Source organism: Chelmon rostratus, chromosome 4 (genome assembly GCF_017976325.1).
Source record: "Chelmon rostratus isolate fCheRos1 chromosome 4, fCheRos1.pri, whole genome shotgun sequence".
Classification (NCBI taxonomy): Eukaryota; Metazoa; Chordata; class Actinopteri; order Chaetodontiformes; family Chaetodontidae; genus Chelmon; species Chelmon rostratus.
The window spans coordinates 17,198,829-17,222,259 of record NC_055661.1 but is presented as its reverse complement, the minus strand read 5'-3'; the positions used below and the strand labels follow the sequence as shown (position 1 = coordinate 17,222,259).

At 41.8% G+C, this 23,431-nt stretch overlaps 3 protein-coding genes across 3 annotated transcripts; all 3 read left to right on the top strand.

The window, feature by feature from the left end:
- The first annotated feature begins 2,176 nt into the window (after positions 1 to 2,176).
- Positions 2,177 to 3,579, top strand: uts2d (urotensin 2 domain containing). Its single transcript, XM_041936142.1, has 5 exons — positions 2,177 to 2,276; positions 2,488 to 2,592; positions 2,682 to 2,719; positions 2,986 to 3,076; positions 3,201 to 3,579. The coding sequence occupies exons 1-5, from the start codon at positions 2,177 to 2,179 to the stop codon at positions 3,224 to 3,226; spliced, it is 360 nt and encodes a 119-aa protein (XP_041792076.1). The 3' UTR covers positions 3,227 to 3,579.
- Positions 3,580 to 6,238: 2,659 nt separating this feature from the next.
- Positions 6,239 to 18,602, top strand: LOC121605436. The gene is made up of 3 exons (XM_041935344.1): positions 6,239 to 6,266; positions 6,562 to 8,524; positions 16,299 to 18,602. The coding sequence occupies exons 1-3, from the start codon at positions 6,245 to 6,247 to the stop codon at positions 18,016 to 18,018; spliced, it is 3,705 nt and encodes a 1,234-aa protein (XP_041791278.1). The 5' UTR covers positions 6,239 to 6,244; the 3' UTR covers positions 18,019 to 18,602.
- Positions 18,603 to 19,606: 1,004 nt separating this feature from the next.
- Positions 19,607 to 23,113, top strand: LOC121605711 (carboxypeptidase N subunit 2). The gene is made up of 2 exons (XM_041935752.1): positions 19,607 to 19,671; positions 19,833 to 23,113. Exon 2 carries the CDS (start codon positions 19,842 to 19,844, stop codon positions 22,194 to 22,196), a length of 2,355 nt encoding a protein of 784 aa, XP_041791686.1. The 5' UTR covers positions 19,607 to 19,671; positions 19,833 to 19,841; the 3' UTR covers positions 22,197 to 23,113.
- The last annotated feature ends 318 nt before the right edge of the window (positions 23,114 to 23,431 follow it).

Genomic DNA, 23,431 nt, shown 5'->3' with positions numbered 1-23,431 from the left:
ATCACCAAACAAGTTATGGCTAGTTATACAGAAAATAGCTTGTTCATAGGATCCTATCATTCATAGTAAGAAGCTTATTGAGAAAATACGTTGTCAGGGTGATTTAAGTTTTTTCAAATTAAGCATTTCAGAATTTTACACCCCTACACTTCAATTTGTTGAAACATCTGACGAAAGCTGTGAGATAGAGTGTAATAAGTGAACCTTGACTGTTGACATTTTTTAACTAAATGTTATTAGATTACATTTATCTGGGCGTTGACGACACAAATGCGCATCGTGCTGTAGTTTGTTGAACACAGTAGTGGATAAAATAACTCAAGATTTGTGTGTGTGTGTGTGTGTGTGTGTGTGTGTGTGTGTGTGTGTGTGTGTGTGCGTGCGTGCGTGTGTGAAAGCAGCCACTCGCTCAACTTTCGACTTAATTTTGAAGAGTGAATTTTCCTCTTCCGGTATCATTCTAGCCACGTTTGGTTGACTTGACGCGGCTCCCTCTGCAAGCAAGGTTCAGTAACTGAAGACATCTGCAGCTGCAGCTGCAAGAAGTCTCGAGCACGAACCGAGAGGGAATGCACCTCTCTGGCCCAAGTCTATGTCCAAATGAATAATGACGCCTCCAGGCTCCGTATGCGGACGATGTGATGGCTAAAATCTCAAAACAGACAAAATGGACTGACTACACACTTGTTTGTTTGAATGAAGGTGACATACATTTCAAAGTGGCAGTGTGTTACAAGCGTTATTCTTGCTCTCCTTGTTCTCTCTCTCCCCCTCTCATTTACACAAACAAATACACACGTGTCATGTGATCTGACAGTTGCTAGTATTCAAATTTTATAAATGCATTGCTCCCTCTAGTGTTCAGAATTTTAACTTGCATGTGTCTGCTACACTTGCAGCCCGTTAATGTTTCCTACTGAATGCATCCATCTGTTTTAATGAGCTGGTATTAGTGGTCCATTTACTGTTCAGTCAATAACAACATTAATAGGCATCTGTAGCCTGTGTCGACACTTAATACTGACTAGTCTTATTGCTTATTCTTCAGTGACATATTATGAGGTCAACATGGCCCTGACCGCTTTCATTAGTGAGGCAGTGGATTGGTTTGCAGCAGAAGCAAGATTGATAACTGCATGGCTTTGTCTCTCACATCATACACATTTCTTGCATTAATAGAAAGCTGAAGAACAGGTTCAATTGTTTGCAAGCTTTGAACTATGTTGCTGGATCACAGTAAAGTAAAATTAAGGCCTTGGTGCATGCATTGTTGATATGAACAATAAGAGAACACATCAACTACAACTTGGTGATTCGATCCCCTCAGCAGACACTGTCCACTTTGCTAGTTTTATTTGTCATCAAGTCCTTGCGTTCAAAAAGCTGAATGACCAAAGTGATGAAAGTCATGAAAGGTTCTTGGATGCGAGACAGCAGACGTCAACAGGTTCCTAAGTCAAGTCTGAAGGGATGCAATTTTTCCCTTTTACGAGACCCTCAGCAGCCAAAGTCAGTGGGTGCCAGCAGTTCATTTCCCTAAAACTGCACAAGCACAATGGCTGCTCGTCTGGCAGAGGTACAGTATAAGATGTGATTTCCTTGATGCACAAAATAGACCACAGTGACTTAGGAGGTGTTGGGTAGTTGGCTTGGCCACAGTGATGGATGTTCCTTCAGCTCCAAATCAGTCCCGAAGCCAAGATTGAGGAGCTCATCTCCGGCTATGATGCACTTAGAGACTGAATCAATTTACTTCCCCGGACCAACACACTCCCATGTACCTATTTAAAGAAGCAATTAATGTAAAAGAAAAAGACTTGCAAGTGCCAAGAACATCTGATTCTGGTCTGTCATAACCAACAGGTTGATTGATAACTTCCTCTCTCTGTTTGATTTGCCCATGTCAGAGTGATGTAGGGTTACTGGCCTCGCCTACCACGTCAGATCACCGTATTTCACTCAGACGCTCCATGGTCCACGTGAAAAGGTGGCCTGTTGACGTAACCCACAATGACTAGCTATTGATTTAGTACGCAGGGGGCCGACTGGCCCCTCCTCTCTGCCCCAGAGAGGATAAATATATTGATGGGATGGACCCAAGGCAGTGGATTGCTTGCCTTGCTTTAGGAAGGGCTCATACTGTGCAGCATTAATTTGGGACCATACGATTAGTGCTATGGATCGGGTTACAGTTGTGAACTACTGCTTAGGACTCCTGGGTTTGTTACTACTGCAGGGAGTGCTAAATGTGGAGGGCAGGAGCATATTCAACCCTGGTAAGTGTGCAAAAATTTGTTTTGGGTCGATATACAATGAAAATGCTGCATGCAACTACTGCACCCATCAAATTTGTGCCATTGCTGGTTTCATGGGCAAAATGCAACAGGTTGAGAGGTGATGCCTAACTATGAAATGGGGTGCATGTGACTTCTTCTGTTCTGGTTTTGTGATGCTCGAAGTTGCGTTTCATGTGCTTTGCATATGCAGGAAACCATGTTTTCAATCCAAAAGAAGACACAGATCCCCAGAGCAAGATTCTAGCACTGCTACTACACAAGAGCTTAGTTCCTGTTGAAAAGGATGATCCTCTTGGTAAGGGCTAAAAAATGAAATAGTGAGACTAATATAAACAACACAAACGTATTCTTGCTGTGATAATGGCTGTTTTTTTCTATCCGCAGGTGTCGAGCTGGCCAATAAATTAGCTGAATTAGAAGAGGTAAGGACAGATTCACCTTGAAGCAACTTGAAAATGTGGATTAGGCAGAAAAGATCTCATGATTTACAACAGTGTTGCGTGCACAGCATATCAGTCGAATGTGGGCATCTTGTTTCAATTTCTCAAAAAAATGTGCATCAATTCTACTTAGGCAGGAGGCTCTGACTGAAAAGCTGTGCCACAACCCCCCGAATAGATGGTGTATCAATGCTGAGATGACGGCGACATGTCTTGCTGTGTTTAATCACTCTGATCTCTGCTTGTAGCTGCGGGCGCTCAGGGAGGACCTGGAGCTGGAGAGAGAGATCACAGCCAATTTGGCAGAAGGCAAATCCATAACTAGGAAGAGGGGTGAACGTGAGTCTATTCAGTATCTTCATTAATATGCATTCAAACGTTTGCAGTTATGACATCAATTAAAGCGCCAACATCCTGCGTGTAAGATGTCATTCTACAAGTCTTTATCTCCTTTCGTCTGCAGCTTGCTTCTGGAAGTATTGTGTCTGACGTGGATGCAAGAGGAGGAGAACCACTGTGAAATTTTGCTGCAAAGCCCAACATAGCCTTAAGACTCAAAACACCAGTAATATAATCACACTGTATTTATCCTAGCAATATAGAGTTGTACCATGATCAATGTCATCAATAAAGATTTTATTTCCATTGCACCGAGTTGCTCTCATGAGAAATCTGAGCACTGCGGCGGCACATCTTTAATCTGTAAATAATCAGCTACTCACTGGAAATACTTGAGGGTCAGATATGACAAAATGTACTTGACTGCAAAGACATGTTATTATTTTGGCAGGGATTTTATTTAACCTACTGCTTGTTTATGTCGCTCTCTTGTGGCAGCATTTGGCACAACAGCATTTTTTGTACACAAACTGCATCTGTCACTGCTGGTCATTTTACAAAATAAATTAAATTGTAATGTGAATACGTATATTTTGTTTTTGTTTTTTTTGTAAAAAAAACATCTTAAAAGAAACTGATTGAAGATGACTTGGTACCTGAATGCACTTTTTTTTAGAGGTGTGAAAAAATGTGCATTACTCTTTTAACCCTTGTACCTACTTTTATTCTGTATTTACTTCAGATATCAAATATCTTAAACACTGAAAATTAGTGTGAAGTGAAGGCACGTGGCACGTGGTGCCCCCCTGTGGTGATGGGTGAATGACTGTACAGTGAAATTCTTTTGACTGGATTGTTAGAAGGGGGGTGACAAAGCTGAGTCACAGGCTTAGTCTAAATAATGGGCAAGTTGTTGTGAAAAGATCTGAATCACACATATGACAACGAACACGGGAGGATTCAGGGAAACCAGACTGAATGTGATGCTGAGCTGCATCGTCAGCAGCATCAGAGAGAGTGGTGACTTTTGCTTTGAGCCAGTGAGTCCTTTGCAGTGGTGTTTTCAGGGATTAGTAATGTACTTGCACGCAAAAATAGCCACATGCAGATGACACGTACTCATGCACAATGCATACATAACACATTCTTCTGTGTAAGGAGGCACAACAATTTGATCCGTGAGTGCTTCAAGAGTAAATGTTGAAATTTTCCTTTTATAAATTTCAAATATTGAAAAGAAAGACACAAAGAATGAACTCCAGAGTGTAATAGACTGTCTTGTAGTGATTCATTACATATAGGCACACATAAATAATTGCATTTTCTGTGACCATCTTGCTTTTTAGTGTTTTGGCATTGGGCCTGCTATGATGTTGCAAGATACTGCAACAGCCAGAAAGATGTAATTGAAAAAATACTCACAATGCAAAATGATTCATTTTAAAATTCCATTTCACATAATTATTACTGGGTTTTATTTAAGAACAATCCACTTTTTTCAAATACATGATAATGTTTAATTCCATGGCAGTTTTTCTACATCAGTTCAGCATCTTACAGCAACACACACTCACTCTTTGTGTGACTGTGTCACTATCAGCTCTCAGAGGACAGAAAAGATGTTAAATGTTCCATATGATAGAAAATGAGATTTCCATATCTTTTTTTAAATTATAAAACAGGTCTATATACATACTTTCAAAGTATCAAATGCTCAATCCAGAAATGCATGCAGCCTGTATTCAGAAACTGTGCCTTTAAAGGTGCAATATGTAAGAAATGACCACCTGTCAAAGGTCACTCCAAACAAACAGGGGGCAGCACATCACCACAGTAACCACTAACTGCTGCTCAGTATACTCTTTGTTGTCGCTGTTTCAGCTGCAGCTACTAGCTATCATTAGCTAGTTAGCTCAGTTAGCCATGCAGTGACCCTATTAGCTAACGGGACTTTGCTCAGAGTGCTCGGAGCACCGGATCACTGATGGTTTTACATCGTGGGCAACAAAACTGGGCTCAGCAGCCTCCCAGCCTCCAAACACAGCCTCAGAGACCGAAGGAGACCATTGCAGTACTGAGGCCATTTACAACGCTCTCCGACCAGGACTTTGACTGAATGATGAAGACATGGCAGGCCGACACAGGATGGCCGTTAACCGTGAGAGCAGCGAGAGGAAGGTCAGTCATCATCAGCAGGCTAAAGCAGACGGACCTTCACATTATTGCACATTGCTGACACACTAAGTTTGACCATAAATTTGAGGGGGTGTAAGCACAAGCATTAGGTTTAGGCTCGCATGGATCCTTTTGTGAACTTGTTGGAATGTAGGAGTAAGCGAGCAGAACGCCGTCACTGCCTGGTGCCCGGTTTAACTGTCAGTGAGAGGTCAAGAATCCTAAACACACGTTCTTCTTCTCTCTGTCTCACACACACACACATGTTCAGAAGTGACACGCTGAAGAAGCTGTGTGCTGAAAGCTTCACTCATTTTATTTCTTGACCTACACGTTGTTGCCAGCTGCTTGGTTAATACTGCATGTATAACTATCCTACTGCTCTGTCACACACAGGCATCGGACAAAAAAACACCCTGACTGACTTGACACAGAAGTGGTTGTTATATGTTTCCGTTCAGACCACAAGCTGGTTCACAGGCACAGTGGGGTCAGACCATCCTGTCAAGATAAACCCGCAGGAAATGAACAAGCATCCTCTGTGTCACTCATATGATTGTAGTAAAAACACACAGCATCATGTCAACAACAGCTTTTATATGTCAAAGGCTTTACGATCTCTAAAACTGCACAAGATGAGAAATACTCTCCAAAAATGTAGAAAAGTAAAAGGCAATAAAAAGATTCAAAGATGGTGTAACAGTTAGTAAAAACACAAATACTAACTGGGGTTACGAACACAATGGTAGTGTAGAATTTCCAACATTAAGTTGTGCAGTAAAATAAGACCAAGGAACAAGTCCAGTGAAAGAAGCCTCATGAAATAAGTCAACATATTAGTCCAATATTGTTGTATTTTGGTGACACGGGGTGTTAAAGTTAGTGTTTGGGCAGCATGAAGGATGACCTTTGGGTGGAGCTGAGGGCAGGGTCACTTGATAGACAGGGTGCTTTTAAGAGGAGCAGCACAGAGCTCATAACGTCAGAAGGACGATGATGGATTCTTACTCCAGAGGTTGGTGGAATACTTTGGTTCAAGTTAAGTTTAGTCTTTCTACTGTTATTGAAGAGAAGAAAAAAACATCTTTCATGTTTTTGCTTTGTTTATTTTATAATTGGTCTTGGAGAAGTACAGTGTGTCAAGAATTAAATTCTAGATTTGCATTAAAATCTTGTGTGATAAAATTTGAGTAGAAAAATGTTGGCCTTTATGATAACCAGTGAGAGATCACCGTGCGATGCTTTACATGGTAATACAACTTACTTTCAGATCTCATGTGTCAAAACGTGTCTTTATTTTAACTGTGCAGGCACCTTGTGGATGATACTCGTCCTCTTGGCGCTGCCACACCTCACCTGCAACATGGTCTGCCCGAGCAGCTGCAGCTGTAAATATCAAGGTGTTGTCATGTGCTTTGGCTTCACCATCACAGATATACCGCAGGAGCTGCCTGCCCATACATACACGCTGAGACTTAATGACACAAACATGAACGTCATACATGAGCAGAGCTTGGCAGACCAGGACCTCCTGAACCGTTTCAGTCTGACTCACAGCCATCTACACACTATCCATCCCAGGGCCTTCCACATTGCTCCACAGCTCAAGTCTATCCTGCTTTCTTCCAATGATCTTTCTACCCTCCCTGCTCGGGTTTTCAGTCCACTGACCATTCTGGAACAGCTGCATTTAGATGGGAACCAGTTGGAGACCTTAACTCCAGATATGTTTGAAGAACTTGTTGAGTTGCTGGACCTGGACCTGAGCCGGAACAAACTGGGTAATCCTGCTCCAGATGTTTTCGATGGACTTACAGAACTCAGGGCTCTGAACCTTGGCAGGAACTCCATGAGAATGCTTCCACCTACCATCTTTCATTCTTTGACTAAACTCAAAAAACTCCAAATCTATAACAATGAGCTACAGGTGCTAGAAGCTGGGACCTTTGATGGACTTGTCAACCTTGAGGAGCTGAAACTACACCATAACCAGATTACCAGCCTTCCACCTCAGGTGTTCTGGTCACTGCAGAACTTGATGATTCTCACCTTGTCCTCCAACCGACTTCAGGCAATCCCAGAAAAGAGCTTCTACAACATGCCCAAGCTGAGAAAGCTTACCCTTTACAACAACCCGCTACTATCTCTACCAGACCAGCTAATGGGACACATGCCTGACATGAGAGAATTTTATCTGTATGCCACTAACCTCACCACTGTTCCTGAAAATTTGTTTGCTAACATGTCTGGACTCTTGACCCTTAACTTCCATTTAAATGAATGGCTCTTTGAGTTCCCTCCAGACCTCTTCTGCTGCCTTCCCAACCTTCAAAAGCTCTCACTGAAATCCAACAAACTTGTTCATCTACATCCTCAGCTGTTCTCCAGACTAACCAGAATAAGCATACTGCTTCTTAATGAAAACGTGCTGCAGAGCCTGCCAGAAAACATCTTTCAAGGCCTTAGACAGGTTTCATCACTTGATTTGATGAATAACCACCTCAAGACTCTCCCGGGAGATATTTTCAACTCAAATACAATGTTGAGGTCTCTTACTCTGAGTGGCAACCCCTGGGACTGTACCTGCAGCATCAGAGGTATTGCAAAATGGATAAGACAAAATGAGCATGTGATTCTTGACAGAGATGATGTGCTGTGCCGTAGCCCAGTGCATCAAGAGCATCGGACCCTTGGCTCTCTGCCTGACGAGGAGTTCAGTTTTTGCAATCCAACAGTCACGTTATCAAGTTACTTTCCTGCACAGAGTGACTTGCATGAGCCAACGAAACCATTCCGCACCATTTCAACCAGAGGACAAACAGCAGTTGTAGCTTCAACAGCCACACCACCTGCAGCAACATCAACCGAAACTCAAGGAGCTACCCAACAAGCCCCAACAATCACTCCAACTACAGAACCATCGGTCTTACACACCACAATCCTATCAACATCTCTCCAAACTCCCACCACCAGCCTGCCTGACAACGAGTTTATTCTCACTACTAAGACCACATCGACTTATTACATGTTACCTCTTTTTTATGACACACTGGTAGTTGAGCAGGGGCCAGACTTTGTTCACCACAACCACCACAAGGGCTGGGTCTACGTGTGGTTCCTGTCCTCGGACAGGGTCTTGACCGGGTTCCTCATGGTTTGTCACATCCTTCTTGTGACCACAGGCTTGTTCCTCATTCTTGCTGCCCTGTATGGCATGTATCGCCTCAGCAAGACCATGGATGAGCTAAAAGCTGATTATGCACATATTACAGGGTAACAAAACATGTTATCTGGCCTGGTGCACAGAAGACCAAGATAAACTGTCCTTTTCCGGAGGTTGGAGCTTATAAAAGATTATCTTCCAGTGTTACATTCGGACAATCAGACAGGATACAGGATTAAAAATATTGTGAAAAAGTTAAAACTCAAGATACCAAAAATATGGTCGGATAATACAATATCTAATATTACATAAAACAGAAATAAATAACAGAAAATACAGTACAGTAAGTTATACAGTGTGTAAGCTAATTGTGAGCAAACTGTTTGTTCACAATTTTGTACAGTTTCTGTAGAGCTGCAGCTATTAGTTGATTAATTAGTCTTTTCAGTCATTTTTCAAGCAACAATCCCAAACATTTACTGGCTCCACCTTCCCACATGTAAACATTTGCTGCTTTTCTTTGTCTTATATAACAGTAGATAAAATATATTTTGGACTGTCAGTCAGACAAATCAAGCAATCTGAAGATGACCCCTTGCACTCTGGGAGGTTGTGATAGTTGTTTGTCACTACTTTTTCACATTTCATAGACCAAACAGTTAATCAATTAATCAGGAAAATACCTGGCAGACCAGTTGCAGCACTAGATTTAAGTATATGAAATAAATATGTAAAATAAAACTTCTTCCTTTGCCATGTCCTTGTCTCAAACAAAATGTTGTACATGCAGCTACTGTTAGACATTACTAAGTGTTCCATATTGCATTTCTCTGCTTCTCTCTAAAGTCAAGACAATGTTGTCAACATCAAGTGATTTGTTTCCCTCTAGTGGCGAAAGCTTCAAACTGCATGATGCAACAGCAAAACTTTACATACTTTACATACTGTTTTCTGTAACTTTTGAGTAATCAGTCAACATATTTCTGAATAAATGGTGTAATGTGCAAACGTATTTATTTCTTTCACCATGCTGGCTGATATGACATGCTTGTTTGTCTGCAGCAGAGGTATGTAAAAAATGTCATGTCAAGCTTTGTCATGATGATGTTATTCTTGCCTCTCCCAGCAGTAATTATGAGGTTGTTTTTCTACATCTGTTCTCCATTTGTATCTCTTCAAGGCCCCATGGTACATTGTAGTAAGGAGAACCTACAGCATCAATAACACAATAAAGATGGATTATGGGCAATTCAGTCAGGAATACCTAAATCCTGATTCTTTACTTCTACCAACACGCACATTTGCAGGCTGGTGGTAAAGGGAGCTCAGTTGTTGAGATCTGGTCATTCCTCTTATGCAGCCTGGTTCAGCACTGCAGTGTGTTTTCTATATGCACCAGTAGGACACCAGTCATATTTGAGAGGACTGTAAACATCCCCCATCTAGAGCTCTTATCTAGATCACATCATTTCCTCCTTAAACAGGAATGAGGGAGAACTGTGAATTCCCACAATGAATCACAGCTTGGATACTGGGAAGTTCACAATATCATCTTTGTAACAGTCTTCAAAACAGGAAGCTCGCGTTCAGTCATCTGTCGATTTCATAAGGTCAGGGAGCAAAATAATGTTTGAGATGACTCTTTCTTTTGCAAAACAGTGCCTCTGTAATTTCACAAGCTTTTATTATGAAACAAAACCACAGCAATGTGCACAGAGCGGTGATTCCCTTTTTCGAAGCGGTCCAAGATCACTTGTAACATAATGTAACTTAGAGCCTCGAAAAGGGTTGAGAACAGATGGTTGCTTTTTAATTTCATCCTAAAGTTTTCATCCAAATGTTTTTACATGAGAAATTTGTCAATCAAGTTTACATGTAAAACCAGCTGTGGTGATAATTACATTTCATCTGACTAATAATACCGTTTAACATTGTTCTTTGGAGGCAAAACAATAGAGAACGTTCGTCTGCTGGTCAAAAAAAAAGCTTTCAAAGCTTGTAAACCTTTACAAAATGACAGCGGATGCCACAAATTCCACGAGAAGAGATTGGACTTTAAAACAAACAGCAAACAAAGGGGATGAATTGGTGAACAGCACCCAAGTTCATTGCTATGACAACGGGTGATTAGGCCTTTCCAGTACGCTGAGCTCACACAACAGTGGGCATACGCACTCCCACACACGCACACACACGCTGCGAGAGAGGGCGAGTGTGGAAATCATACCGCAGAGGTCATTTGGAAGACTGGACCAAAGTGGAAAACAAGTGGAAAGATTAGCGAAACATATTTTTTTAAACATTTTACCTTTATCTGTCTGTGATGAACCTATTTGAACCTGGTGTTCAGAGAGATTTTCCACATCACATTTGTAACTCTGGTCTTAACAGACTCTTGGCTGTAGGGTAGAGAGATAATCCTCTTACCGTAAGTCCAATAATTAACTGTTAGATAGCATTTTGACACTAACAAAATATAGTTTTGGCCAAACACTCTGGCCAAAACAGCCACAACAGCATCACTGTGGTATGTTTTACTTTGGTCTCTGACTGGGTTCTGTCTAAATGGTGGAGCTGTTTTGTCATGTTTTGTTGTGCTTATCAAACGATGTAAATCTAAATCAGTTACTACCTTCGGTCTGTGGCGCTTTCCCATCTAATTGCAACACTACTACTCGAGCAAATTCAGTGATTTTTTTTTAGCAACTGAACAGCTGAAAGCTGAAAATTGAAAATGGAAAGTGTCATGATCCGTGCTTACCACGTCTGATTTATGTTTAAGGTTTTCTTTTGTTCTACCATGATGATGACGTGTTTGTCATGCCTGTTTTTTGTTGAAGATTCCCCTTGTGTGTTGTCATAGTCTGTTTTTGTCACATCCTGTTTTATTTTGAAGGTTCAAGTTATGTTTCTTTGTTTGCTTTACTTCCTGTGTTTTCCCGCCCTTGTGATTGATTGTTTTCACCTGTGTGTCATTAGTTGTCCTCCCTTGTCTATTTAAGTCTGTGTCTTCCCCCCAGTCTTTGTCAGGTCGTTGTCTGCGTTTCCCTTGCTGGCTGAGAATCCATGCCATAGCCCTTTGTCTCTTTTTGTTGTGTTATCTTTGTTCATGTCAGTGTTTTCCCTTGGTTTGTCTTTGTTCATGCTTGTGTCACGTTTTATGTGAGTGTTTCCTTGGTTTGCCTTTGTTCTTGCCTTTGCTGCATTCTGGCAAATGTTTGTCCTGCGTCTTTTGTATTGTGTCCATGTTCCCTAGCCTTCCCACCGTCCTTGTAAGTTTGTTTCTAGTTTTGCCTTTGTCTCTAGTCATTCCACAGTCCATGTAAGTGTTATTCAAGAGTTGTCATCGTCAAGCCACATTTTTTTTGTTAGTGTCTTTCTAGTGTTGTCGTTGTCCATAAGTTACACCACGTTCCATGTGTTTGTTCAATGTCACCCTGTCCTATACCCATTCACCCTAGTGTGTTCTTTTTCATAGTTCCCTGAGTTTTGGTTTTCTTTGTTTAATAAATTTGTTAATTTGAACCTGCGCCCCCTCGTGTCTGCATCTGGGTTCAACCAACAGCTCCCCTTAAACCCCACCTTCTGACAGGTTGTATGGGAGCTCAGACACTAAACTCTTTTTTTGGGGTTTCAGGTGTCCATGTTCACCTACACACCTCTTCCTGAAAAGAGAAGAGTGGTGTGCAGGATTGGTCTTTTATTTGTCTTTTTTTCTCAAACTCAGAGAAATAAAGTCAAGTATACTGCCATAGTACAAGTTCATGTCTGCTCCCCCCTGACCTTTTGACTCACTCAGATGGGGACAGCACCAAAGAACAATTTCTAACTGTCAAACCACAGGCAGGCTTTCTCTCATACGTGTCATTGGTAGACAGACTGATATCTTTGAACTTTATCTGCAATATGGACATTATGGGACGACAGGGAAAATGTTAAACAATGAATAACATGAGCACCAGCTTAATGATGAAGAGGGGCCGTGGCTCTTCTGAGTTACTCTCTCTGCTACATATGTTCATGGTAATATGAGAACAACGCGAGGTTTCAAGCATGTTGGGCATTGCAGCAACTGACTGTGTATACATTAACTCCACCCTCGCTATCTCGTTTCTGTGGTGAGGAGGGAGTATGTCATGTTACAAAACAGATGCATTTATTTACAGCAGCACAGGAATGTTAAAAGCTGCAGGACACTCCCTGCTCAACCTTTTTTCCCACTGATTTGTTGAAGAACATACCACATTTTGGCACGAAGGCTAAATCACACTGAATGGACAGGAACAGAGTGAGAAACACTCGAACACAGGAACAATTTCAGAAGCTGTGTATCTGGATATTTGTGATTCTCATTCATTCACTGAGTCTCGTTTACCCACATGCTGTATACGCACACAAACAGAAGGCCCCTGCAAAAGCAAGAAAGGCCTAATCATATTTTCATCTAGAATTAGACAGTACTGAAAGCTGGTCATTCATTCTCCCAAACATGCTTGCACATTAAACATACTGAACAGAAAAATCATTATTTCTGCAACACAAGTGAGACTGAAGAGACGTCTGCAGGTTGTTGTTCTTTAGATCAACTTGCAATCTGTAACTCCCTAACAGTGGATAATAGTGCGAACATCCAAGACTGCCAAGTGACCAAAACCATCGGTTTACGAGCATATCACAGACGTCATACCAAAGATTTGTTCAGCTGATTCTTAACTGTGAACACCCACAGAACACATACACACAAAAAAATGTCACATACAAAAACAAAAAGCCAACTCCATTGTCTTTAACCAAACCTAATCCTCAGCCTCCTTGAAACCCTATCCAGCCCAAAATATACCTCTTTTTCCTGGAGTGAGACAAGAAAAACATGTAGTTACATTGTTAAAAACATATGGATCCTCTAAGATGAAGCACAGCTCACACATCCACTCACAGCACATACATTATAACAAACACAGACACTCATATGGGCACAAATCACCAGAGGGTGGGGCTTTCCCTTGTCTGATCCCCCACCACCACATTTAGCAAAAAATGTGAGCACGAGGCTGTGGGAGGAACAGAGGGGGCAGGGGGACAGCCGGGAAGCTCGGCAGTGCCACTGCAGCATCAGAAAAAGGTCCTACAGATTTCATGAGCTCAGGGCAAAAAGAAGGGGAAAAAAAAGCAGAAGAAAGGAACCGAGTGATGACGAAGAGCAGGAAAATGTGATGTGTGAGAGTTCAGACAGTGCTGGAAACTTTCATCAGAGGGTTTGTGAAGCTGATGAGGAGGAAGGGAGGACGTGCATAAAAAGATAACCACACCAACTCACCATCTCTGTTCACTCAGTGGTCGGCCACGACGGGAGGTAAGTTCTGACAAACGGCATGCTGTCCTGGTCAACAGTGCTGACTGCTCTAACATATTTGTGAAGAATAATGTGGCAGGAAGATACTGAAATTAATCAGAGCTGGAATAAGAGTTAAGCTCTGATAAGTTTGTGTAATTTACTGTACTTCTATCTAAAAAATACAAATCTGTGCATAATTCAACCCTTGATTTTGTAAAATACTGCTTGTGGGATTCTTAATTTGCATTTAATTTAGTGAAATGTGGTTGATTTTGGACAGCTTGAGTCTCAACGCTGTGTCAGACAGAGTGGTGACCGAAAACATTTTAACATGAATCTTTCTGAATGAATTCTGTGGCTTGACTGCTGGTCTCTGCACTGAACACTTTCCTACTCTGCTAGTTCAGGCTTTTCATGAGAGACAAAGTGCTGATCCTTCAGCTATGGCAAGAGGGGAAAAAAATCAAAGCAATTAATGGTGAAGTAGAAATGCCTGAGCCATTACACTGTACTGCAGACCATTCCAGGTTCTGTCCAGAGCAGACAGTGGTTTTGGTTGGACTGGGATGTTACAGTATATACCAGAGAGGAAACATGGTTTAGCTGTCAGGTCTTGCTCAAATCGGAATATTATTAAATCCATATTTGTGAGGAGTTGCAGCAGGCACACATGCTGCGCAGTTCGCAGTGATGCAGTGAGGCTTGGATGTGTCATGTGTCTGAAAGCTACTAAAGCTACTTAAATCAGTCGTTCCTGACAGTGTTTTTAACTAATGTAAGCGAAGAGGACCTATATTCAAATAACACTTCACTTAATGGATATGTGACTTTTAGTTTTCTGATAGCTGTATAATCAGCAACACATGCCTCACTTAAATGTGAACTCTGACCCTTCACATTCCCAGCAGTAAAAAAAGGAAGTGGCAATGGTAATAGGCTGGGTGTTGTGCCACATACCACATTCTAACAAATAAAAAAGGAAGTTAGAATGAATATTACTAAGGGTTCAGGTTAGCAGTGCTAATAATGAGTACTGGTAAAGTAGGAGCACTGGTAGGGCTAAGAATAAAGATTAACATGTTTTGAAACAGCACAATAAAAAGTGTTTTACTTACAATGTAAACATTACTTTCCCTCTCACAGCAGGGACCCAGCAGGCAGCACATGAAAGAAAGCAGGCATGAGTACAAAATGTATCAAAAATAGGACCAGCTGTGATGCACCAGGACATGTTTTATGGCCCCATACCTTTGATGTGAAAAAAAGAAAGAAAGAAACAAGAAGGAAGGAAAGAAAGAAAGTTCATCTTGAGGAACATACTGGTCTCTTTAGAGAGTTACTTCCTCAGAAAGACACTTTCTGCACCCTAATACACCTCAGCCACTGAGAACCAGCTCACGCCTGCCAACCTTCAGCTGCAGAACTTTAAACGGATTTGTATGGAGAAGCAGGTCATTATGCTGGCACAGCTCTGTCTTTGGAGCCTCCTGTGCCATTACAAACAGTGAGCACAGCCCCCTCCACAGCCTCAAACATGTGCAGGCAGTCATGTCTAGATGTGCGGTACACTGAAATCATTTCGATTGTGGCAGCAAATATATATACTGCACTCTGCAGTTTCAAGCAAACTTTTTGAGCATGTGACCTCCAAAACTGCTGTTGAACACAAATCCTGAATAAACGGTTTTTCTGCCAAAAGACTGCTAAGCATAGTGATTCACCAGCCAATCTTGTTGACAATGCTGACGGGCAAGGCTCCTAGCCACAGGCAATGAAGTACAACACTGGATCAATTTATGCAAATGCCTCCTTTTTGGTTAAAACAAGAATGCTGAGGCTGCAACATGCAGAGACTGTTACTAATTAGAGTTGCCTTCAGTATAACTGCCTTATTATGGTGGTGATTTAAAGTGCAGAGAATCCCGTTTGTGGCTGTTCTCTCAATGAGAGGGTAAAAAACAGACCACGGTCTCTTGCACTTGCAGTATTGCGCATTAAATCTCAGAAAGTAGCGCACTGAAGTCAAAACACAACAAATGCAAAAATGCTGCCCATGTCTTTAATTCATTTTCCTTCACGCGCAAGAGTATACACAGCCAAAAACAAGTTCTAATTTACTTTGGAATAACTTCTTACAGCTTCTGTTTTGTTTTGTTGTAAATTTCAGTGTTTAATTTCAGATGTTTTGTGTTCTTGCCACGTAGTATTTTTGACGAGTACAGTAAGTCTGCTTTTAGACAGAGCTACTGGCATCAACCTTTGCAAAGCTCAGCACTGACCTAAAGGGGTACTCCAGCAATTTAGTATTGCACGTTCATTCATTTGGGTGACTTACTAAAGGCTAGTCTAAAAAAGATGGAGTCACATGTACTCACATGTTGAGTAATAGTACTCCTAGTGCTTAGTTAAGTGACTCTGACATGTAAAATTGGAGTATAATGTATGTATTGACCATTACATGTTCACAAAGCCCTTACCCATCAATGCAAATCTGATACAAGATTCATAATCAAACTCGACTGTTAACATAGCCATTTCTTCTGTTCTAGAGAAATAATGGATCTGTCCCTGACCCTTCATGTGCTGCTACTTCTCTGTTCCCTCAACGCTGTTGTTTGGGCGTGTCCGGAAGGATGCAAATGTCAAGGAACCAAAATCCTCTGCAGTGGACTCTCAGACTTCCCCACAGCTGTGCCCTCATCAACCACCACCCTGTACTTCTCCAATTGCAGTATCTACTTTCTAAAACCAGAGGACCTGACTGATTTCTCGAATGCCCTTGGCATCTTTGTGATTAAAGACACTATTCTGAGAGAAGTGCGCCTTGGCACATTCGATTCCACTACAAACTTAGGTGCCTTAGGGTTTACTGGCACCGAACTGCAAGATCTCCCTGAGGACTTGTTCAGAAATCTTCAGAAGCTTGAGACTCTGAATCTGAAGAGCAACAAGCTCCTGGTGCTCCGCCCCAAGTGGTTCTCTCTGTTGACAGATCTCAAACTTCTTGACCTCAGTAAGAACCTTTTCACTTCTGTACCTGTGGAAACTTTTCACCCTCTTACTGAGCTGCAGTACCTTTTGCTTTCCGGAAACAATATCAGTCAGCTATCTAGAGAGACATTCAAGGGTCTCTCTAAGCTGAAAACCTTACGGCTTAACAAAAACTCACTACAGGAACTCCCCGTCGGCAGTTTGGATGACCTTGGAAATCTGGAGGAACTGTCCCTACATGACAATCAAATCACTCATCTCTCCCATGACCTGTTCTCCAAGACTTTGAAACTCCAGAAGCTGTTCCTCTCCCACAATAGGCTCACATCTCTTCCAGACGGGATCTTCTTAAACCTACCCCTCCTTTCCCAGATCTCTCTTTACGAAAACCAGCTGGAGAGTCTGGGGCCAGGGGTGTTTGGGCCCATGGCCCTGCAGGACCTGTGGCTGTATGACAACAAGCTGAGTCGTGTGGAGGACGACACGTTCAGGAACCTGACTCAGTTACGTCTCCTGGTGCTCAGTCGGAACCAGATCAGCTATGTATCCACCAAAGCCTTTAGAGGGTTGGAGCAGCTGGGAGAGGTATCACTTCACACCAATCAGCTCACAACCCTGCAAGCTGGAACTTTCCAAGGTCTACCCAGCCTGGTCAACATTTCCTTGGAGCACAACTTTATCAAATCCCTCCCTTTGGGTTTTCTCCAGGGCTTGAGCTTCCTGGGACAGATAGATCTGCGAAATAACTCCCTTCCTAACCTGCCACAGGAGAGCCTAGATGCCCTCAATGTTGTGACAGAAGTGCTCCTGCAGCAAAACCCCTGGAGATGTGACAAGGATATTTTGCCACTTAGAGACTGGCTGAAACAGCACCCATCCAAGGTTAACCAAACTCTTGTAGTCTGTGAAACACCTTTCAGTCTGAGCGGTGAGGTAATTTCTCTGCTGACAGATGAGAACTTAATGTCTCTTACTTCTACTGAAGAGCCTGTGTTGACCTCAACGGAGAAGAGGAGGAAGCCTAATACCCCTCCAACCAGACGAAGCACTTCCTCACCTGCTGTCAAGACCACCCCGACCTCAGAACACGAGGAGGTCACCAGCGGTGGACAAGGGGAGAAGGAGACGGTTTCTAATGACACTTCGGTCATCCTCATCCTCATCGCAGTCATTTCCACTGTCATCGTCAGTACCGTCATCATCAGCTGTGTGTGCTGGAGGAGGAACAAGAGAGGAAGAGGAAACATAGGCCACAGAAACAAGAACTCTGTGCTGTAGACTAGACCACCCAGCAACCCAAGAACTTTTAAAGCCAAGGGAAACTGCTCACTTACCATGGTTTACTCAGAAAATGTGGAGCCTGGAGTTGATTTTAGAGCCTCAAAGGCAACAGAAATGACCACTTCAGCTCTATTTAGACGTACCAGCTAGAACAGACAAGTAAACTTTTGAATTCATTAGCTTTCAGTTTTTAATGATGATAGTTACCAGGCAGTTTTCTTGTTAGGGTGCTGTAAATACAGAATGGACATTGTGTGTACTAATTGTAAAAACACTCGCCTTGCCGCCTTGTGGGCATCCTAGACATTTTGGTGAATGTAGCCTCAGATGCACTGAAACAGTGTTTCAGAGGTTCTTTTGGTAAAATTAAGCCTGCGTTCAACTATTTTCTATTTTTCAGGACTAACTGCTGTTTGACAATGGCTTTTTGTGCTAACTACAATACATTTAGGGGACAGTAAAGTGCGAAATGGTTATCCATGAAAAATAAAAAAACTATTCTGACTCAACTGTAACACAATTCATCCTATGGTTTGCACATTTACAATGCAAAATACTACTATACATTCAATAAAAGTGCTACTCTTAGTGGGAGCCTATCTTTCATTGTGTTACTGGATTCACCTCAGTGGTATTACAGCTGCATCTCTGTAAATGTGATAGCTAGTAAACATTTACCCACACATTTATCTTAGCTTATCTTATTATTTACGAGTGTAGTGAAGGGAAAAACTTTTCGCTTGTGAAAAGGAGTTGACCCAGGAGATTTTTAAACACTAGTATGTTTCTGATTATGCTGATTGTGTGAATTCAGTTTCTGGAATGTCCAGAAGAAGCCAGACTGAGTAGATTTAAAGGTGGTCAAGGTGAAGGGAAGGTGGCACACCATGATATTGTAGTAAAAACTTTTTGAGGCTGCGTTTGCAGCATTCTGCACTTTTCTAAGGCAAAACTTGGTTTGCTATAAACACAGAGCAGTGGAGTGTTGAAGCACATTTAGCAGTGGTAACAGCTTGAGCCACTTGATTAAATTAATTATATACAGGGTGAAAGACTGCCATCTAATGGAAGGAAGTCAGTATAACGTTTGAAACCTTTGGCTGAAATCCAAAAATTCCAGCCTTTGTTTTGAGTGAAATTACAGATACCAGACAAAACAAAGTTTAGTCACAAATGATGTAATTAAGACTCAGACCATTTGTACACAGTGATGGTAGAAGAGTTTTTTTTTTAACAACTTTGATATACAGAGGTTCACAGACTCCTTGTTTTCAATATTCTGGATACTCTCATGTATATATATATATATATATATATATATATCTTTTTTGGTTAAAACCAGAATATTGAAAACAAGGAGTCTGTGAACCCTGTTAAAATGTCAGTGATTATTAAGAATAAGAAAAACATATCAGTTTGGCAGTCTCGGAGCCATGCTGCAGAGCAGTGCAGTAAGTGGGTGAAATATTAAAAACCTTCCACCCGTGCTGTTATCTCAAGCTGCAGAAGTTTGTTAAACCACGCCTCACATGGGATGTAAAACATTGGAGGCCTGCTGGCCAACATTGATACATAAGATAACTAATGAGCTTGTTTGTGTCTCCTCACTGCCGTGACAACCCGTTTCATCCTGGGGAAGGAAATGATACGGTAGGCAAATATTTTTTCGGCATTTGACTGTAACAGCAAATGGATTTAATGATAAAATGACAGAGCAAAGCTTTTTATGATGTTATTGATACTTGGTCACTCATATATTATCACAAGAAAGACAAGAGTTCTAAATCATCATCATTTTTTTCTTTTTATAGTGAAAAAACATGTTAAGAGGATCATCAATCATCATTTTTTATCTGTCTCTACTTTTTGAGACTTCATTGACTCAAGTCAAACCATGTGAGAAGGAGACGGAATGCCGCAAACATATTTTCAGTTCATCCGTCACAGAAATCCCGCGCGTCCTGAGAACAGGTTTGACAGAGGTCATCTTTCTGGATAGTAAGATTAAAACAATCCCAAAAGCAGCCTTTGTTGAAAACCCCCAGCTTGAACTGGTGGAGTTCATGAACACTGATACCACATCAGTTGAGCCGGGAGCCTTCGAAGGTTTGGTCAACCTCAAGCATATTGGGATCTCCAGCACTCCATTAACATCAATCCCAGTGACAGTCTTTCAAGACCTCGGCAACCTGGAGAATATTATGCTAAAGTCTAACAAGCTCCACGCTTTGGAGAAAGGCTTGTTTGACAGCCTTAAAAAATTGAAAGAACTCAATTTGATGGGGAACAAGATCAACTCGATTGAAGACGGGACCTTTGATGATCTTGAAAACCTTATAATGATTCATTTAGCAAAAAACAATCTCTCCGCTGTGTCTACCGACTGGTTCTCAAACTTAAAAAAACTGCAGAAAATTCGCCTTAATGAGAATCAGCTTACCACCGTCCCTGAAGATCTTTTTCAGAATTTGCCAAACTTGAAGGAAATTGGCTTGCAGGGCAACAAAATAACAGAATTATCACCAAATATATTTCCACATAAAGACAAGCTAAGCAAGCTGCTTTTGGATGGGAATCTTCTGACTGGTTTACCTCAAGAATTTCTGGTTGGCTTCCCTCAGCTTAATACACTGACTTTACAGAAAAATCAACTGACTAGTCTACCACCAGTGCTTTTCGGAGAGATGCCTGCATTGACTGAGTTAAGTCTCAGTCAAAACAAACTCAGCACTCTTCCTAAAGGAATAGTGAGCCCTCTGAAGAAACTCAAGAAGCTAGATCTGTCTAAAAATCAGTTTGTCACCTTGTATGCTGAGTACTTCGAAGGCCTTCAGAACCTCAAAGAGCTGAATCTGCTGAACAACATGATAAACTCGCTGAGGGCAGACGTGTTTGAAAAGCTACAATCGCTGACCACACTCAAGCTAGCTCACAATCACCTCCAGATGCTTCCGAAGGACATTTTTCAGCCTTTAACCAAACTCACAAAACTTTACCTCAATGACAACCCTTGGCATTGTGACTGTAATCTGATATATCTTAACGTGTGGTTGAAGGCGAACTCTGGCAAGATTGTGTCTCCTGTGGTCTGTCAGTATCCAGAAGATCTAAAAGGGCGAGATGTCACATTATTAACAGAGGATCAACTCATTTGCGCCACCCTTCCCGCCATAACCACTATCTTAACCACCACAACTCCCACAACTACCACGACACTCCCAACGACAGAACCAATAACCACCATCTTTACTACTACAACAGCAACAACCATTTTGCCAACTACAGAACAAACAACCACTATCCTTACTACTACAACAGCACCAACCACCATTGTCTTCACCACACTACCGGCCACGACCACCACAATCCCAACAACCACTATTCTGCCAGAAACCACACCCATTATAAGCACAGCTATAGCCACCACACCCACAACTTCAATAACAACAACTGCACCCGTGACCACAATAGCAACAACTTTACCTACAACCATTATAACAACTGCGCCCACCACTGCTATAACAACAATTGCACCCACCACTGCTACAACAACTGCACCCACCACTGCTATAACAACAATTGCACCCACCACCGCTACAACAACTGCACCCACCACTGCTATAACAACAATTGCACCCACCACAGCTATGACAACAATTGCACCCACCACTGCTATAACAACTGCACCCACCACCGCTATAACAACAATTGCATACACAACCAATATAACTGCACCTACGACCACAATAACAACTGCACTCGACACCACTATAAGCATGCTCACAACCACAAATACACATACAACAACTATGCCCATAACCACCACTCTCCGAACTACACAACCAACCACCACGCAAACAACAACGCATCCTCCACAAACCTCTCCAGTGGTCTTCACTTGTCCCTTGGAGCCACTCGCTCAGGGGTCATCACCATCCTTCACGTGTCAGTACAGAAACAAAGCTCAGCACTGCAAATCTCAGCTGACCATCTACACCACGCTGTTGGTGGTGGAGATCACCTGCACACTGGCCCTGGCAAAGTTCACTCTATCTCTTTACCGTTTGCTGCAGTGGAGGGAGAGGATATACCACAAGGTCAAACTCACCCACTTCTCCTACAGGAGAGAGGTCATCCTCAGGCCTGTACGAGAGACAGAGACTCAGAGACTTTAAACAACAACAGCACTTTAGAGAACCTCCACTTGTTTGATGCCAATGATGGTAAATGAGCAGATTAGCAGCCATACTGCATGACATGTCAAAGCATCCTTAAAAGAGTAATTCCAGTATTTTTAAACCTGGGCCCTATTTTCACTAATGAGAAAAAAAAGCTTTGGAATTGGTCCAGTAGCTTGGGGGTAAATGCACTTGTCAAAATATGCCGACAGACTGTGTACTGTCATATCCTTTGTTTAACATCAGTGTGTGTGCCATTTTCTCCTTTGTTTACTATGGCGAAGGCAGGTAATGCCTTTGCTGTGGTAGGATCAGGCCCTTAGCTGCAGGTAGCCTGCTGTTAATTGCTTTTTTTCAGGCTTCTGATTGTCCAACATGGCTTTAGGGTTAAGCTTATATTGCCACTCAATGATTTGGCATGCTCTTGACAGCGCCACAACTGTGTTTTTGCCTGACATTGTTCGTCGCCTGTTTGGTGCTGAGCAGGTAAGCATGCAGTGGGTTTGTAGAGCTTTTTCACTGAAAACAGAGAGCGGTGAAAGTGAACCAAAACCTGAAACACACTCTAATGCACCATAGAGCTGAGGGGAACTGCAGAGTTGGGTGGTAATTCTCTGTGGGTCTGTCACTATGAACCACACTTTTCACATACAATTCATCATATGTTCCATTGTTGATATAAAAAAATTGATTGCAACAACTTTCATATAAACTCTAACAGAATGTATATAAAATGATATAAATTACTGATATTATTGCTGATGACATGTTTTAGCAGGTTGTAACTACACTGGAGAAATGTCTCAACTGGAACTTTTTTTGCTGTAAAGGATTTCTGAAAAATGTTTATATTTGTAAGCATATGTGTTATACACATAATGCATTGTACAATGATTAAAAAAAACGCTTTTCTGGACCTCTGTTTGTCTTGTTATGATTGAAATCCTGCACTTGGCCACAATAGATGCACTCTTGCAGCAGGGGGAGCCAGAGAGCCAAGAGACTTAATTCTCTGTCTCATTCACAGAAAACAAGAGTATCCTAGACAACTTTATATAACACAATCTAGAATTACTAAACACATGTCTGCATTCAGATGGCATCCTAATCCACTGAATAAAATGTGCAAATATTGTTTCTTCTGCACAAGTAAAGTATCGCAGCTTTATTCATTCTTCATCAGTGGTCTTCTATTAAAATAGCTATCTTATTGCACTTTTTCCACAAGGTCA

Bases quoted from the DNA above. Each gene is read 5' to 3' on its own strand.
- LOC121605436 (XM_041935344.1), top strand. From the start codon at position 6,245: ATGATGGATTCTTACTCCAGAG. The intron at 6,267-6,561 runs GTTGGTGGAATA...TTAACTGTGCAG, and splicing joins GATGGATTCTTACTCCAGAG to GCACCTTGTGGATGATACTC. The intron at 8,525-16,298 runs GTAACAAAACAT...CTTCTGTTCTAG, and splicing joins GATTATGCACATATTACAGG to AGAAATAATGGATCTGTCCC.
- uts2d (XM_041936142.1), top strand. From the start codon at position 2,177: ATGGATCGGGTTACAGTTGTGAACTACTGCTTAGGACTCCTGGGTTTG. The intron at 2,277-2,487 runs GTAAGTGTGCAA...TTGCATATGCAG, and splicing joins CAGGAGCATATTCAACCCTG to GAAACCATGTTTTCAATCCA. The intron at 2,593-2,681 runs GTAAGGGCTAAA...TTCTATCCGCAG, and splicing joins TGAAAAGGATGATCCTCTTG to GTGTCGAGCTGGCCAATAAA.
- LOC121605711 (XM_041935752.1), top strand. From the start codon at position 19,842: ATGTTAAGAGGATCATCAATCATCATTTTTTATCTGTCTCTACTTTTT.